This window comes from Larus michahellis, chromosome 2 (genome assembly GCF_964199755.1).
Source record: "Larus michahellis chromosome 2, bLarMic1.1, whole genome shotgun sequence".
Taxonomy (NCBI): domain Eukaryota; kingdom Metazoa; phylum Chordata; class Aves; order Charadriiformes; family Laridae; genus Larus; species Larus michahellis.
In genome coordinates, this window is record NC_133897.1 from 15,395,107 (window position 1) to 15,410,873 (window position 15,767).

At 38.9% G+C, this 15,767-nt stretch overlaps 1 protein-coding gene across 3 annotated transcripts in view; it reads right to left on the bottom strand.

The window, feature by feature from the left end:
• CCNY (cyclin Y) overlaps positions 1 to 15,767 on the bottom strand; it is a 128,277-nt gene that overhangs the window by 7,539 nt on the left and 104,971 nt on the right. For all 3 annotated transcript variants that reach the window (XM_074574201.1, XM_074574204.1, XM_074574203.1), the window contains one exon: positions 3,918 to 4,084. In XM_074574201.1, coding sequence (XP_074430302.1) covers positions 3,918 to 4,084 — 167 coding nt within the window. The remainder of the gene's footprint in view (positions 1 to 3,917; positions 4,085 to 15,767) is intronic.

Sequence of the window (15,767 nt, forward strand, 5' to 3'; positions counted from 1 at the left end):
TCATAGTGGTGACCATTTGTTTTGTGTTTGTCAAAATACCTAATAGGAACGGAAATCCTATTTGAGCTCACACCCCATGAATGCTTTGGTATAGCAATACATTATTACACCATTAAAAAGTATGTTAAGAAATAAGCAAATCAACAAAATTAAGGACTGGAACTGTTCGTAAGTTGCACGGTAACTAGACATCCTGCATAATACTTATTCAGGGCCATATGATACATTCAGAACAGTGATTTCAAGACATGAGAAATAAAAAAAATAAACCGATGGTAAAAGCTACACATGTTTGCTGAGGAGTATGGGGCTGCACAGCTGTGTTACCAGCAGGTATTGACTAACTATGATATTGCATTTAAGTTACATTTTGACTGCAGTGTAAGCGTGCAAGGGATGTACAGGGAGTTGGCAATAGAAAAGGATGGATCTGAAGATGAAAAGGTATTGGTACAGTAGTTTTTCAACACTCGGTGATTTTTCTTCTCAGTCTTTACTCTTACATCACTTACATCATAATCATTGTCCTTCCTTACCTTCGCTCTGTCTCTACCAAATTTCTATGTCTACATACTGACAAATATTAATTAACATTAAAAGACTATCTAAAAGCTGGATATGGACGCTTTGGCATGCATTCACACTGTTGAAGATTCTAGCTTTTAAAAAATTCAAATTAAAAAAAAATACATTTTAAGATGTCTATCAATAAATACAGAAGTTTATCTTTAAATGTCCTTTTATATTGCCACGATTTTACTTTCTGCAAGCTAAGCCTAAAGGTCTGTGTTAATGGATAATACAACACCTGTTTTAACGGAGAAAGACATTGGCTGTACCTCTTTTGAAGAGCATCCCCAAATCCTTAAGAATAATACATAGCCTCAGATTCTTACTATCCCCTAGCTCCCAGATTTGAAGGTTAGACTAACTACAGCTGAGAAAGAACAACAAAAAAAAATATACAGGTGTTTCTTATTTGAACTAACATAATTTAACTAATCACCATACCCTTCTTCCCCCATACATCTACATTAGGCAGCTTTCGCATGTGCTTTCCTGTGGCCACTCTTCAAATTCACACAGGAACTCAAGGAAAGGCCACACACGTGCCTACAGATACATTCTGACCTTCAGTCCTCCCAAGTCCTCTGTCAGCTTTAAGGCACAGGTCAGTGTACTGCTGGTGACTTACAAAACACTGAAAGGTCTGCGTGATGCTTTGCAAGGCACACTTATGCCGAATGATTCACAGCAGTTGAAGATTTTGACCTAGAGTTTTTCTGCCTTATTGATATAAACAATGAAAGCCCACATCTTGCGTAGAGCTAGACACTTCAAAATCATAGTATTGTACTGTCCCAACTACCTGAAAAATAAGAAAGAAAAAATATCCAATCCACCACACTAGGGATAAGAGGAAAACAATAATTTGGAAAAACTGGCAGCAGGAATATAAGCATCAGGTCAACAAGCAGCAAAATCTTTGCTGGAGGGCTCACAAGGAGCCCCAAACACAAAGCCCATGAGCCAGATAAACCAAGTACCATACAGAGAGCACAGGCTTCACAAAGGCTTCTGGTTTTGCAGATTGTGAGAACCCTAAAATCTTGAAGAATTAAGGACAAGGACTCATCACAGTTTGGCCTAGGGAATGTGCAGTGTGGAAAGAGGGCCGACGTTAGCACGGGAGCACGGGTCTGACACGTGAGTAATGGTGTTATGTAGCTCAAGTGCAACTTCTAACAGTAGCACCGTCACATGTGTTTGTCAAAAACAATAACCTCTTTTTTTTTGTTTCCTTTCACACCATCACAGTATGCCTCATCACCTGCCTTCAAAAAAAGCTCTGAGAATCAGCAATTTCAAAACTCATATTTATAACCCTTACTAATTAATACTGTCACACGGCACAGTCAAACCTGTCAGTCTGCTTCAAGCTGTTCGGTTCTCTACTGCAGCTCGTGCCCCAGCTTCAGAAACGCTTTAAAAGCTCCCAGTTTTGCCTTGGAGAAGTGAACGGAGGGAGGCCCTTACTGCCACTGAATACCCGAAAGCATGAGAAAAGGATCAAGGGAAAAGTAGCTTAGCAAAATCATTCAGAAAACACTCGAAATACAGTCAAGGAACCATTATCTGCATGAAATAATACTGCACACAGAAATGTGAAGGGCCTGATTTTAGCCTCTTGTTCCCCTTATCCCCCCTTTTATTTTGGAAATCTCTGTCTGAGTTATGTTGGAAAAGAAGTATCATCTACCATCCTTAAAGTGGCTTACATATTTTAAAACAGAAACTGAAATGGCATTATGTGGTATTTCCCGCCTCTATTTTGAAATGAGAGTTTTCCACCAAACTAATGAAAGTACCTCCAGCACACCACAGCAATGCAAGCGCTGTGTTTTTCCACTTGGACTCAGGGGGAAAAAAAAAAAAAAATCACCTCATTACAAATTGCTTGTTAACACAAGATTTAGAGATGACTTTTCTAATACTTGAGCAATGACAGCTACTCCCAATTTATAAGTCTTATCTAGCAGTGTATAAGCACGCTTAATTTAAAGCAATCAGCTGACTCCTAACATTCAACCTTTCCCTTACAGATCATTTTTAGGCCAGTTATAAATCTGACAAACGGCCAACTATTAACCTAAATTAGGGCTGCTTTGGCAAAAATGCCCGGCCTTTCACTGCTTTGAGATTGCAAACTGAGACTCAAAAAACATTCTGTCTGCATAAACACCTCTTCTCATCTACTTCCCTCCTTCCCTCTTCCCTCCTCCCAGAGTGCTAATCCACAACAAAACTCTCTTCAGTGGCTGCGATCCTGACGTGAGTAAGTTAAAGCAGAGACAAGCCTATACACTACTCACCACAGATACTTAGCTCTGCCTAAAAGAGCTCTGAAATACAGATACTGTGCTAAAACATATTTTTAATCATTTTATTGTTATTAGTTCTTATAAGAAAAGGGGTGCACCAGTATATTGGTGTATGTGTGTGTGTGCAGCCCTTCCAGTGCCGCCCTCACACCCAGGCCAGCTCAGGTAAGGACACCTCGGAAAGTGTGCGTGGGATGTGACTCGGCCCTGAACGTATAGAGGATACAAACGCCGGGCACTTCAGCCAATATACGTAATACCTGCTAACCAACCAACCAAAACAAGCAGTAGACTATGTAGTGAAATGAGCATCCATGTCAGTGTTTGTAAACATTACGGTCTTAATTTTATTTATTGTTATTGCAGTTCTTTCTGTTGCTGTTGGAACATACTTTTGATATGACTGGGGAGTATCCAGCCGGATACCACAACGCTCTATGCTGTTACAATGTGCGCTTCTTATGAACGCCATCAGATAGAAAAATGCCAATTTCTGTTTGCGAGTTAAAACACTAGATTTTTAACACCTTGGAAATGAACTCAGCAGGACACAGGGGGGAGGAGAAAAACAAAACCCAAAAGCACTAATTTTGAGTAATGGCAATAAATAAGTGGGTGATCATCTAGGGGGCATTAGGATGACAACAATTTTTTTTCTTGCCTTACACGTTGGTCACAGTCTGTATGGAGAACTAGCACGACAGTAAATGTTGCTGAAGTGAATACATGCAGGCTCATTGGATGTGGTTTTTGGTTTTTTTTTGTGAAGTCATACATTTAAATACTCTGCAGGTCTGTTTTCATCACTGTGCATGAACATCCAGTGGTAAAATACACTTCAAACAGAAAACAAAAATAATTCATGCCTTCTATGTAAGCAACTATCAAGTAGACCTCATGCCATCTATCAGCATCCACCACGTTTAGATACAATGCAGATATACAAACTTTATATAATTTATGAGAGAACTTCCCGTCCCCCTCATAGACACAGATCTTGGCATTCATTGACAAAGATAAACATACTGAACTCACATGTCTTCGACCGTGATATCTTTCAGGATCTGGCAGTAATCCACGTTCCACACTGCCTGGTCGTCCCAAACTTTGGATGCCAGTAGAATTGCACCCAGCACAATTCGCTTCCAGTTTGCTGGACATATATCTATCTCTGCATAAGTTAAAAGTCTTTCAAGATATACCTGTGGAAACACATTAAAATCAACACTTAATCTATTTTGCTATTAAGTAGAAATCAAAAACAAAACTATCCTCATAAACCCATTCCAGCAATTTTACAACAGTAATCTGCTCTTAAGACAATGCTTATATAAAAGCTGTAGGTTTAAACACATACATTTATGCCAAGCTCAAGACTGGATGTGACAAATTCATATTTCAGTTGGCCTTTGCCTTCTGTTCATATTACCAGAAACAAAATTGTTATTTTCTTATCTGTAACTGTTGCTAATATATTCACATGTTGGAATGAATTCAAATGATTGCTTAAATAAATTATTAAAATAATAATGTAAATAAATACAAAAGTACAAATGAGGAAGGCAAGTGTATGTTTCCAGTAATAGCCACTAGGTACCACACAAACAACCACGGCATCATGTCACGCCGGGCCCCTGTGGCGAGCCTGTGTGAAGAGGTTCTGCAGGCACCTATAGGATGGACAGAGGAACAGCCACCACAGGAACAGCGAGCTGAGCAGCGGAAAAGTATCTGCCCAGAAGATAACGCATAACCAGTTTCCTCTGGACCGATAAGCTCTGGAGATGAGTAACAGTAATCCTGTTGGAACTACACGAACTGATAAACTCAGGACACCGCAATCTGGCTTAATCTGCCCAAAGCCACCAACACAGGCTAGCGTCAATGAGAGCTCATACAACCAAAACCTCATCCAAGAGGGTGGTGGCTTCTACCTACAAAGCCTACAGGATCACATACACACACCTGATCAAACAAGGGACTTCCCGGACACCTAGCAAAAAGCTGCTGGGGGTGGGTGAAGAATGACCCTCTGCTCCTGAGGACAGAGCTGGCCTGGCCCCCCAACTGATGCTCCAGCCAGGGAAGATGGGTGCATATGTCAGGGATCCACAGGAGCGAGTAAGTCAACAGGCTGTGTGAACAGTTACCTGCTATCAATAACAGCAGCTCAATTACATTAATAGCAACAGACCGACAAACAAAATGCCTTCGAAGAAATACTGGTTGTGGGTGAACTGTGTCCCCCTAATTCTACCCCCTATTAGGGAAAGGGAAATTACAATTATGAATAGTTACATGTTAGGTGAACAAAACTGGATACTTCTGCAATCCACAACATTTAAACAGTTTATAGACCAGCTGAGAAGATAGATAATAAATCCGCAGTTTGACTAAATTAATGCTTATTAACACCTAATCAAACAATGCCCAAAGAATAGCTAACATATATAAAAAATACCCAAACAACAGCTAATATGTAAAAAAATTAATCAAGTAATACCCAAAGAATAGCTAATAAATCAAAAATTCAATGTAGGATAGATATTGATAAGGGGACGGGGAAAGGGGGAGCGTAGGACAGAAACTTTAAAACCCAGAAGAGCTCACTTGTGATTTCCTAAAAAATTTGCACTCATACAAGCACACAGAGTTCCTTCAGTGATTTGTGCTTCTTGAAAGGTCTAGCATTATTAGAAAATATTATTCAATTAATAATAAAATAATGATTAATATACTTTGAAGCTCATTTATTTTTATGAGTCCACAATAAAATCAAGGCCAATTACATCTTTCATATAGTTTCGTTCATTAATTTTCACAATTATGATATGTACAATTAATTAGAGCTTGGCACCAAAATAATCAAAAACAGCAGACAGCTGTTGTATGATTTAAAGTTTTACGGAAAAAACATATTTTATGAAAAAATATTAAATATCTGAATAGGTGCGCGCAGATATTCAGCCCACAAAACGAACTGTCTCACACACTCTGCAGTATAAGTGGCACAGTGAGCGAGGAAATAATGGGAAAAAATACAAAATGCACAATATTAAACAACTTTTGTTCAAAGTGGACACCACAAAGTGTAAGTTCTTTGCCTCCTACTCTTACTGAAGGAAAACAGAAGTCGAGTTCCAGCGTCTGTAGCTGTCACTAATACTGTCATACTCCAACGAATTCACATGTGAAAAGTATACAATTTTCTCTCCTCAACAGACCACCTCTCCCAAGCAACAGATTTCTCTGTCCACTGTCAGGTCATTTCAAACAGGTTTCACTGCACCCTTCCGGCAATGATTTAAGGAAAATGAGATGCGGTCATTTATCAAGTTAGCAAATTCTGCTCTGATTTGGAAGAAAACTTTTGTTACTGCCTTGACTGGCATCGAGGAACTGAACTTGTTCTGCAGTTTTATTTCTCACCCGTGGAACCACTTGCTGCGCACGAGGAACCAGAACTTGAACCTGGAAGTGCTTCAACATGACAACACAGACACATTTACTACAACCAACAATTAGTCCTGATATGCTACTCTGCAAAAATACAGGTTTGCATTTATTGAAGAATAACCTATTCTTTGTATCTTGTAACAGATCTTATAACACCCTCTTCTCTGCATAGCGATAAAAAGCAATTAGGTGGTTATTTAGGTGGCTAGTGCTCTTTCAGGAGACTACACTGACTGACAGAAACTAGCAGGAGATTGTATGAGATGCTCTGACGAAAGTACAATATACATGCGAAATATCATACCGAGCTGAAAGGCTGCTTATTTTATAAAAACAGAACACTGCTTGGGATTCTGAAGGACCAGCATCTTGTTTTAAATCGTAAATACCTATTCTTCTACCGATGCTGAGGGAAATTTACTTCTGCTCTAACAAAAGAAATACGTGGCTGCTAAGAAAACTGAAAACATTCCTTTAAGATATAGGTGTTTAAAAATAATGTTGAAGTTTTTTACTTACCAATTTAAAACATTTTTTCTAAGATTATGGCTGATTTATAGATAATTACTAAAACTCACAAAACTTTTAGAAAATATCCCAAGTTTGGGGGGTATCTGTGCCTTCAAATAAATACCAGACTAACTTTAAACAAATAACGACAACTAACTTATAAACGAAGCATACATAAAAAATATTAGATGCATAGAAATCTTATTTGGAAAAGCATCATCTCATTGATTCTACCAATGCCAAAATAGTTTCAATGAATTTTTGAAATTATAGAATACTGAAAAAGTCTGAATAGTTACAGTATGTTGGATATTACAGACTGGCCAAATAAATTAAAAAAAAGAAATCCCAGTAAAAGACCTTTGGCACTCCCCAAAGGGTTCTCTATTTTTCTTGTGTTAATGAGGAATTAACCTTAATCTTCTTTTAAACACTTTGTTCAACTCTACCTACGTCATTAGGCACAAAAAGACAGGCATAATAAACATTCAAAAATCTCTTTGAAAAGAAAGTTATACTCAGCTATGAAGTCAGAATATTTACAGCATAAGACCTCTGGATAAAACTGGATTTTTCAGGTTTGGTTGGGGTTGTTTTTTGGTTGTGGTGGTTTTTTGTTGTGTGTTTTGGGTTTTTGGTTTTTTTTGGGTTTTTTTTGTTTTTTTGGTTTTTGTTTTTGTTTTTTTAATAAGGAACGTATAGGTAGCAAGATAACATAAAACTAAAGCTGAATTTTTCAAGACTGCAGATGCCAGACTCCTGAATACACCATTTCTTCTTTAGCTGTGATTTGCCCCTGCCTGCCATCCAAACACTGAAGAAAACCTTAACGTTACCTTATAATGCTGTAAAACAAAATATCACTAATGGTTCAAAAAGGTATTTTCCTTCATAAGGAAGGCAAAATGCTATTTAAGCACAAAATTACAAGTTCCAAATTATGTGTTAAGCCCATTATTAAAAACAGAGTTTTGACTTTTTACTTAGAGCATCACTCTGAAAAGATTTTGACGAGTAAAATTTGGTATTGGGAGACCAGAGAAACACAAAGCTTAGTGAAGAAGGTGGCACGTGGATCTCACCGGAGTCTGCGCTACCTGATGGTTCAATTTAAAAAGCTGCCTTTTGCTTTCCAGGCAGCCTGTGCAAACAAACCCCTTACACACTATATTACACAAACAAACTTCTTCCACTTAACAAGTAAAACTGCTCCTTGAATTATGAACAAACAGCATTCCTTGGATTTGTCCCCGGGAAGCAGAAGACTTCTTTTAAAGCAATACACCGTGCTACTGCAGGGAGCTGCATAAGCAGAGAGCGTGTGGAAGCCATAGTATCATGCCACTCTTAAATTAGGAAATGAACTCATTTGCTTTACATCGGTGCGGAATGTGACCCTTTACTGTTAATGCAAACCTCTTAAATTTCAACTTCCCACACGCAGTTTTATTAGATTTTGAATGAACACTCCATATCTATAGATACACAAAGCATACAAAAATCAGAAATTATCCTTTCTTATGTGCAGCTCTAGCTTCGAAATAGTGAGAAAAAAGAAAAAAAAAGAAAACCAAGTAAGGATGCTGTTGTGGGCTCGAATTCAACGACATTCAGAACAGTAAACTGGTAAGAACAGATAAGAATGATGCTGCAAGGAAAGACAAAAAGGAGAATAATTCACAACAGATGAACTTACACCTTGAGCAGATGAACTTACACCTAAGTAAAAAGGGAGCATAAACTTGCTACTACTTTCCCACCAGCATATACTTAAAAATTAAATAAGAGCTTGATAAGACACTATTCTTATACCACTTTAATTACCATATTTGAGCATCTTCCAAAAGCATGTTGAAGGATATGAATAATTGCTCTTGAGTCCTTGGTGATAACTTGGGCTTAACTCCAGGCGTATGGTTGGCTGGAGTGAGACTCTATCATCTTCCGATAACACTGAAGACGATAAATACCTTGCCAGGAGAAAAGCGCTTAGTGTGGCTTCTGGCTTCTTTCTTCAAAATGCCTTAAAAGAGAGCATTTTGTTTTGTTCGCTTGCTGTGGCCTCCTTGACTGAGTCTTGGGTTTTAAGTGTATGCGTTCAAGTAAGAGAAGACCGAAAAAGAGCAAGACTACTTCTTGCAGCAAACATTTGTAAAAGTTTATCAAAGTCCTCAGCTAATGTGGGAATTCACTGTAATCTAGGACTTGTCTCCCAGAGATACGCCTATGCTGTCACGTTAGTGTAGTTCTTCAGCTTTCAGTCAAGCCTACTCAGTCACACACAGTCTTCATTCTAGCTCTCCCTACCTCTAGTTTGGAGAGAACCAGGTAGGTGACTCTGCAGACAGTGAAATTTAGGCAGAGGAAAAGCTGGTACATACATGGGCTCTTGTCCTACTGATGTAGAGCATCCTCATAACAGCAGCATACACAGAGGCACGTGAGCTCTGTCTCCTACGCAAATATGAGAAAGTTCATTATTCCTGACAAAGAGCTGTCGACCACTGTTTTTAATCTTGGAGCATTTCAATACACTAGGCCCGGGCCACAGTTAACAGCCCAAGCACCAAGACTTTGATGGGACATCAGAGTGAAAAGGAGAGGTAGAGCCTGCCGTGTGCTCAGCAGTCTACGCCACTGCAGGGGGACGCTCCTGGCTGCTGCAGGGATGTGCTGACTCAGTGCAGACTTCTGGAGAAGGGCCAGGCGGCCCTCAGCCCGTTTGAAGAGGAAGGGCTGGTGGGTGGTCAGTCACTACGCTACTCATCACAAACAAACTCATGGCTGGTGGGAGAACACCACCTGCTCTTGCTGGCAAAAGCAAGTGAGTCTTCTCACATGCAGGCAGGCATGCTCCATCTCATTTAAAAAAATATAAAAAAATCACTGAAAACATTGAATGTAATGGTAAATGTGACATGCGGAAGTGCCATTTGTATGCAATTATGTCTATACATTGAATAGCGTCTTAAACACAGGGGTCATTTTCTTAAACGTGGGGATTATATCCAACAGGCTTGGGATTCTGTGAGTACTATTCAGTATATTCATGTGTTGTAATGATTTTCACTGGCTTAATTTTCACAACCAAAACACTTTCTACATTTTCTTTGGGACTAGCTGCTGTAAAGTCATATAATAAAGCTCAATTTTAAAAGCTCACTGTAGAAAAGAATATTGTAACTCACATCTCAGAATGCTGGAAGAAATTTACTTATGTGTCAAGAGACCAAATAACGCAGAAGAAATAATATGAGAAACACTTTTTTTTTTCTTTTTTTTTAAACAAGAAGTCTGAAAACCTCATCTCCTCTGGATTATTTTGATGGGTGTTCCTTGATAGAACTATAACTAATAAAAGATAAAATAAGCTTTTACTACCTAGAAGACATAAGTTAAAATAAATGCCATGATTTGAACTCCACCCACTTTTAACAGCTGTACCCGTGCTTAAGAATGGAACTAAAGCTTAAAACAAATGGAAGCTGTTACACCAATGCTACTTTTCTTCAATTTAATTGATCCTTTGAAGTGCCTCTTCTGAAGGTAAGCTTCTGTGGCAAAACTTCTGACCACTCCTCTACTAAACATTCAAAAGTTGAATTCCAAAAAGACAACGGATTTATTCTGCCTTAATTCAACACCTAGTTCTCCTCAAACACTTTAGTAGCTTCAAGAGTCTCATCTTCATCACACCTTCCATGACCCACTTAGTTCTATGACTGTATGGTTATAGATTTTTACAGAATGATAACAATACTATTTAAGTAAAAGATAAAAGTTACTGATGTGACATTAGCAGAAACTCACAGTGGCTTCAGTCAAACAACGTATCATTCTGAATTCCTCCCAGCTTGCAAACACCAAGTATAACTCAGTGTCAATACCAACAACACTACAATCTTTAAAAATCATTTGTAACATACTTCAATTCCTCACTGAAATGAAAATGCAATTCTGATCTGGAAAATACCAATGGACATTGGTCCATCAATACATTTTTTACTTACAAACTCAATACCTCCATTATTCGTCTGCTGTGTTTGGGAACGAACCACATGGTTTTATACGACTGTCAGTCTAACAAGCTTTGATGGACAACACACCTCACTGGAGGCATTTTAATAACTTGAGCACACGTCAGAAGATACACTGCACAGAGTTAAGATTTCAGAAGAGCAATATTGGATTATAATTTTCCATCTCTTCCCACAGACTTGCACCAAGATCTTGCAATAACTGACCTTTACACTTGGAATAGGAGCAAAGTATTATTTAACCGTAACTGAAACCAATAGGGTGATTTGCCTTTGCTAAGAATTCATTTATCTGAATTAAAAAGAATTTATTTCTATTAATTAAATAAAATTACCACTCTGTGGGTATAGATAATCCCAAATTGGCTTTGAGTTCAGTGAACTCTGGAGAGATTCATTAGCTTAGACGCAGCACCACAGGAATGTAGTTAAATGGTTTCCAAAGCCATTTCAGGTCCAGCAGAGGTACAGAACTGAGTTGTTTCAGCAAGTATCTTGAGCTCATAAACCTGCCAGACCCGAAATGACTCCATGCTGAGCCAGTTTGGATGCCTCTGATCTTAACTCCCAGGACTTGGACTTGCAATAGAACAGTGGAGAAGCATTTAGCCACCCATTACCATCACTAGTCCTGGGGGGCTTTTTGTTATCCAGGCACAGAAGCATAACATGGCACAAAGCTAACCGGACTGGCAACAACATCCCAGCTCCAGCAACGCTGCTCCAGCAGGCCCACTGCTGAGCCAGAACTAATCCCCAGGGTGATTATTTGCAGTTGGGTGAATCCATCCTGGACTTCCCGAGTGTCTGATAGAAACCACAGCATCAAATGTTGTCCCAGTTATCTAGGATGTCCTGCTCCCCAAGATCCTGGATAGCAGAGAGCTGGTTACACAACATCCCAATCAACAGAACATACATTCGTTTGAAGAAACTGAAAACTAAAGATAGCACTGAAGAGCTCAGTTTTAATTAGTGTGAAACAGCATCTCATTTTTTCCATCTCAGAGGACATTATAGCATACTTTGTATGTTATATAATACCCTCAAGTAGAAAGAAAAGTTAAAATACCGGAGAAGATTTATTTCCTCTTTTTTTTTTTTTTTTCCCTTCAGGAAGATATATACCAAAAACGAAAGTGTCAATCATTTCATTTCAATATTTCATAAACCAAAGGAACACTCAAATTTTATTAAAATCTGACTACGGGATTCTTACAGAAGGTTTGTTTCTCTTCGTTACTTCATTTTGAAGGTGTTTGACATTAACCTCAATATCCCACTGACACCGCTTATCACACTGGAGTTGCAGTCTAAGCACCCAAAATACCATAATTTTTTTTTTTCTTCACTTCCCTAAAACAACGGAGCAGGTTTTCTATGGAGGTTATGAAATTTCCATCCTTGGAGAAATCCAGAAATCAACTGGGCAGGCCCTGATAAGCCCGATCCAGGTGGTCGTGCTTTGAGCAGAGGCCAGACCAGGTTGACCTCCAGGGGTCCCTTCCAACCTGAATTATTCTGTGATTCCATCTTTCTGCAGCACTGGAGTTTCCTGTGGTGCAACACAGAGAGCTCAGAAGTTGTGCGTTGCCTCCAAGCAGGCTGAGTGGGAATCCTCAGCACACTAAAGAAATGGGCAATCGCCAAGGAATGTCACTGACATTATTTACGAGAACAATTCTGAATTTTGAGGCAGGAGCAAGAGCAAAGCATTATCTTTTCTCATGCTGTTTTTATACTGCTCTATGTCAAATTTTATCTCTGTTTTACCAATAAAACTGTAGTGGCTCTATTTATTTCTCACTTGATTCACATCTACAGAAAGGAGATGATGGTTTTGGTATTTTAATTACCATAATTGAGAATCTACAAATGAACGTGTATTTGCAAAAACCTCCTTCCCTCCCTCTCTCATTTAAAGTCCATATGAACTCACTACGTAACCCACATTATAAGTTGCAGGAGCACAGAACAACTCATGAAGACAGTTTCCATCCCAACACATCACGAAGAAATACGCAGTCCTTTCTCTTTAATGAGAAAACTTCGGCATGCCACAATTCCTTAAACTAAAAAGATACTCGTACGGAAAAAATTATAATTGGTAGTGGGTCCCATACAGCCAAATTACAGCTCTAATCCAATCACTACATTGCCATATGCTCTGTTCTAAGCAATCAGCCAGTTCCCTACCACGACTCTCTAGAAATAACTGTGCTTTGCAGTTGCCCAGCTGGGCATTTAAAATGTTCCACAAAGGTCTGGTGCCATCCATTTGCTGGAAAGGGACAGCCCGTCATTAGGGGCCTTGCAAATTCATCCCATTTTTATTTTTGAGAACAAATGTTGAAAAAGAGTAACAAACACAGTCACAAAACTCTGAAAATATGAATAACTGCAAAGCATCATTGTAGAAATTTGTAGGAAGCATTAATGCAACTGAGAGAAAAGTCACACATCTCCAGGTTTGCCCCATAATTTACTCATTTTAAGACAAAGATCTATAATACACATAAAATGCATTCAAACTATTAGGCAACATCGACTTTCCAGTCTAAAACTGGGATCAGCATTCATTCTTTGCCCACACAGAAGCCCTTAGAGATGCCTCAGAAAACAGACACCCATTCTTTGAATGAATGTCCTCTTCTCTTGGGGACTTGAAAAAAAAAAAAAATCCCCCTCCTCCAGCTTCAGTATTCTCTTTTTATAAAGTGTATATCCCAGTAGGCCTAAAGCAAGATTTGACTGACAGACATGTAGGTATTAACCGATAATGATACCTTTGTTGTATATTAGACTGTAGTCAAAAGATGAGAATAGTCCTAAAACCAGGGACTAGAACCTGAGTCTTCTGCTCCCACCAGTGCCTGAAGCACAGGCACAAAGCCATGTTCTTCCTGCCCTTCTCTGGAGTGTACCCTGACCCATGCGCCCAGCTGCCAAGGGACTGAGGATCCACAGCACGGGTGGAGAGACCTTCTCTCTGTGCCTGGGAGACCCTCCTCAGATGTGGCAAAGTGGTGGGTTTCGTCCACCTCCCAGGGAATGCTTGAAGCCCAGGACAAAAGTGGTCACCAACAATGCTGGATACACACGACTCTGCTCATGGACTTCTTACACAAGGCGGAGCCTGGCTTCAGTGTTTTGCCTTGCTCACCCAACCTCACTGATGATCCCGTATGGTTACTGGATGGAGAGTGACAGCTCTCAAACCAGGCAATAAACAGTACTTTGCACTGTACTCTGAGGTCTTCAGAGGAACCTGTATCTTCCATTAGCCTCGTAAGGATTGGTAGTTATACTGGGCCAGCTGAAAAGGACCTTGGCGGCAGATCAAGTGTCTCTATGGTCTCTGATCACTTTCTTTTGTGTTTTTGTTTTCTTTTATACAAATAAAAGGGTTTTGATACTTCAATTGAAATATTAAAAAAGAAAAGGCATTTTATCAGCATTTAAAAGTCAAAAATATTCCAGTGAAAGGAAATCAAAGCTTTAACCTTTCCTCCAAACACACAAAAAACAAAATTCTTCTCAAATACTATAATTTTCACAACACAGTTCAACAATATTCTCTACCTAGTTGCTGAAAATGTGACTGGAGAGTACAATAAGAACTCAGGAATATCTGCCTGGATTCATTAAATACCTGCCTTTCCCAAGGAGAATTTATTGTTAGATACTTCAAATTTCAAATTTCCCAATACCAAATCTTCTCAGTCACAGTATGAACTTTGTAACATATTTCAAAAGCACACTCTCTGAACTTCACCAAAATAATTCAGCTGACGTACTGTATGTACTTACATTACGGCTGTAACTGATCAGTCTATAGCATACAGACCTAGCATATTTGCCTATTTGCAAATGCAAAATGTATCCTCTCTGAAACTATTATGGACACTGAGATATATTAGGAGCCTTAGATTTGGCCTATTTGCACAAAACTCAAAGTCACGCCAAGGCAAAGCAGAAAACTTGGACCATTCTCCTCTTCATGTCTACTTAACAAGGTTGTTTCATTTTTACAGAACAAAAGAACAAAGCATAAATATTTCATTCTCACAACATGCAAACACTGTATTGTTTTCCTGATAACGCTCCTGCCCACATTTTTAGTTGTTATCCAATTAATAGATTAACATAAGTACAACTTGTCACCTCTGCACTGGAGGAGACGGTGAAGAGACCGGCATTTCTCAGTGTTAGCAAGGATGGGAACACTCTGGGTCAAAGGAGAAGCACACGAGCACTATTCTTCCCACAAAGTCCGGTCACAGAGTACAGTTCAGCTGTTCACTGGGACAAAACGCATTACTTGCAAGACTTTAAATCAGCAACACAATTGATTCTTGAAACTAATTTTATTCTTATGGTATTATTTTATAAATAAATAATGTGAATTAGTATTTAATTGTTTCAACCCTAGATTTTAATTTTTCACCTATCAGTATGGGAAATCTCCTGGCAGCTCTGGAGGCTGTGTGAAAATTAAATTTTTTGTTTAATTATAAATTGCTTTTGCTGTAATAGTGGAGGCTTTAATTGAAATATTTTAATTAAGTGCTCGAAGCAACACAATGCTGGCTTTTTGCTGGAGACTAGCTTATCTAACAGTCTGAAGTTTCACAGTTACTCAGCTCCTGTGCTGAACGTACAGCCTGCTGTAGGACCAATTGTAACTGCTGCTTCTACCTGGCTAATGGCACGTAAAAAGACAAACAGGGAGTGCATTCAACTACACACCTTAGACCACGTTAATAATGTGGGCAGTAAAAAGGGGTGGTTAGCACTGTTTAAAAAGAATTAGAGCGAGTGGAAGAAAGATAATAGTTGTAGCATCTTGTTCAAAATGTACTGTGATCTCCACAGATATCCT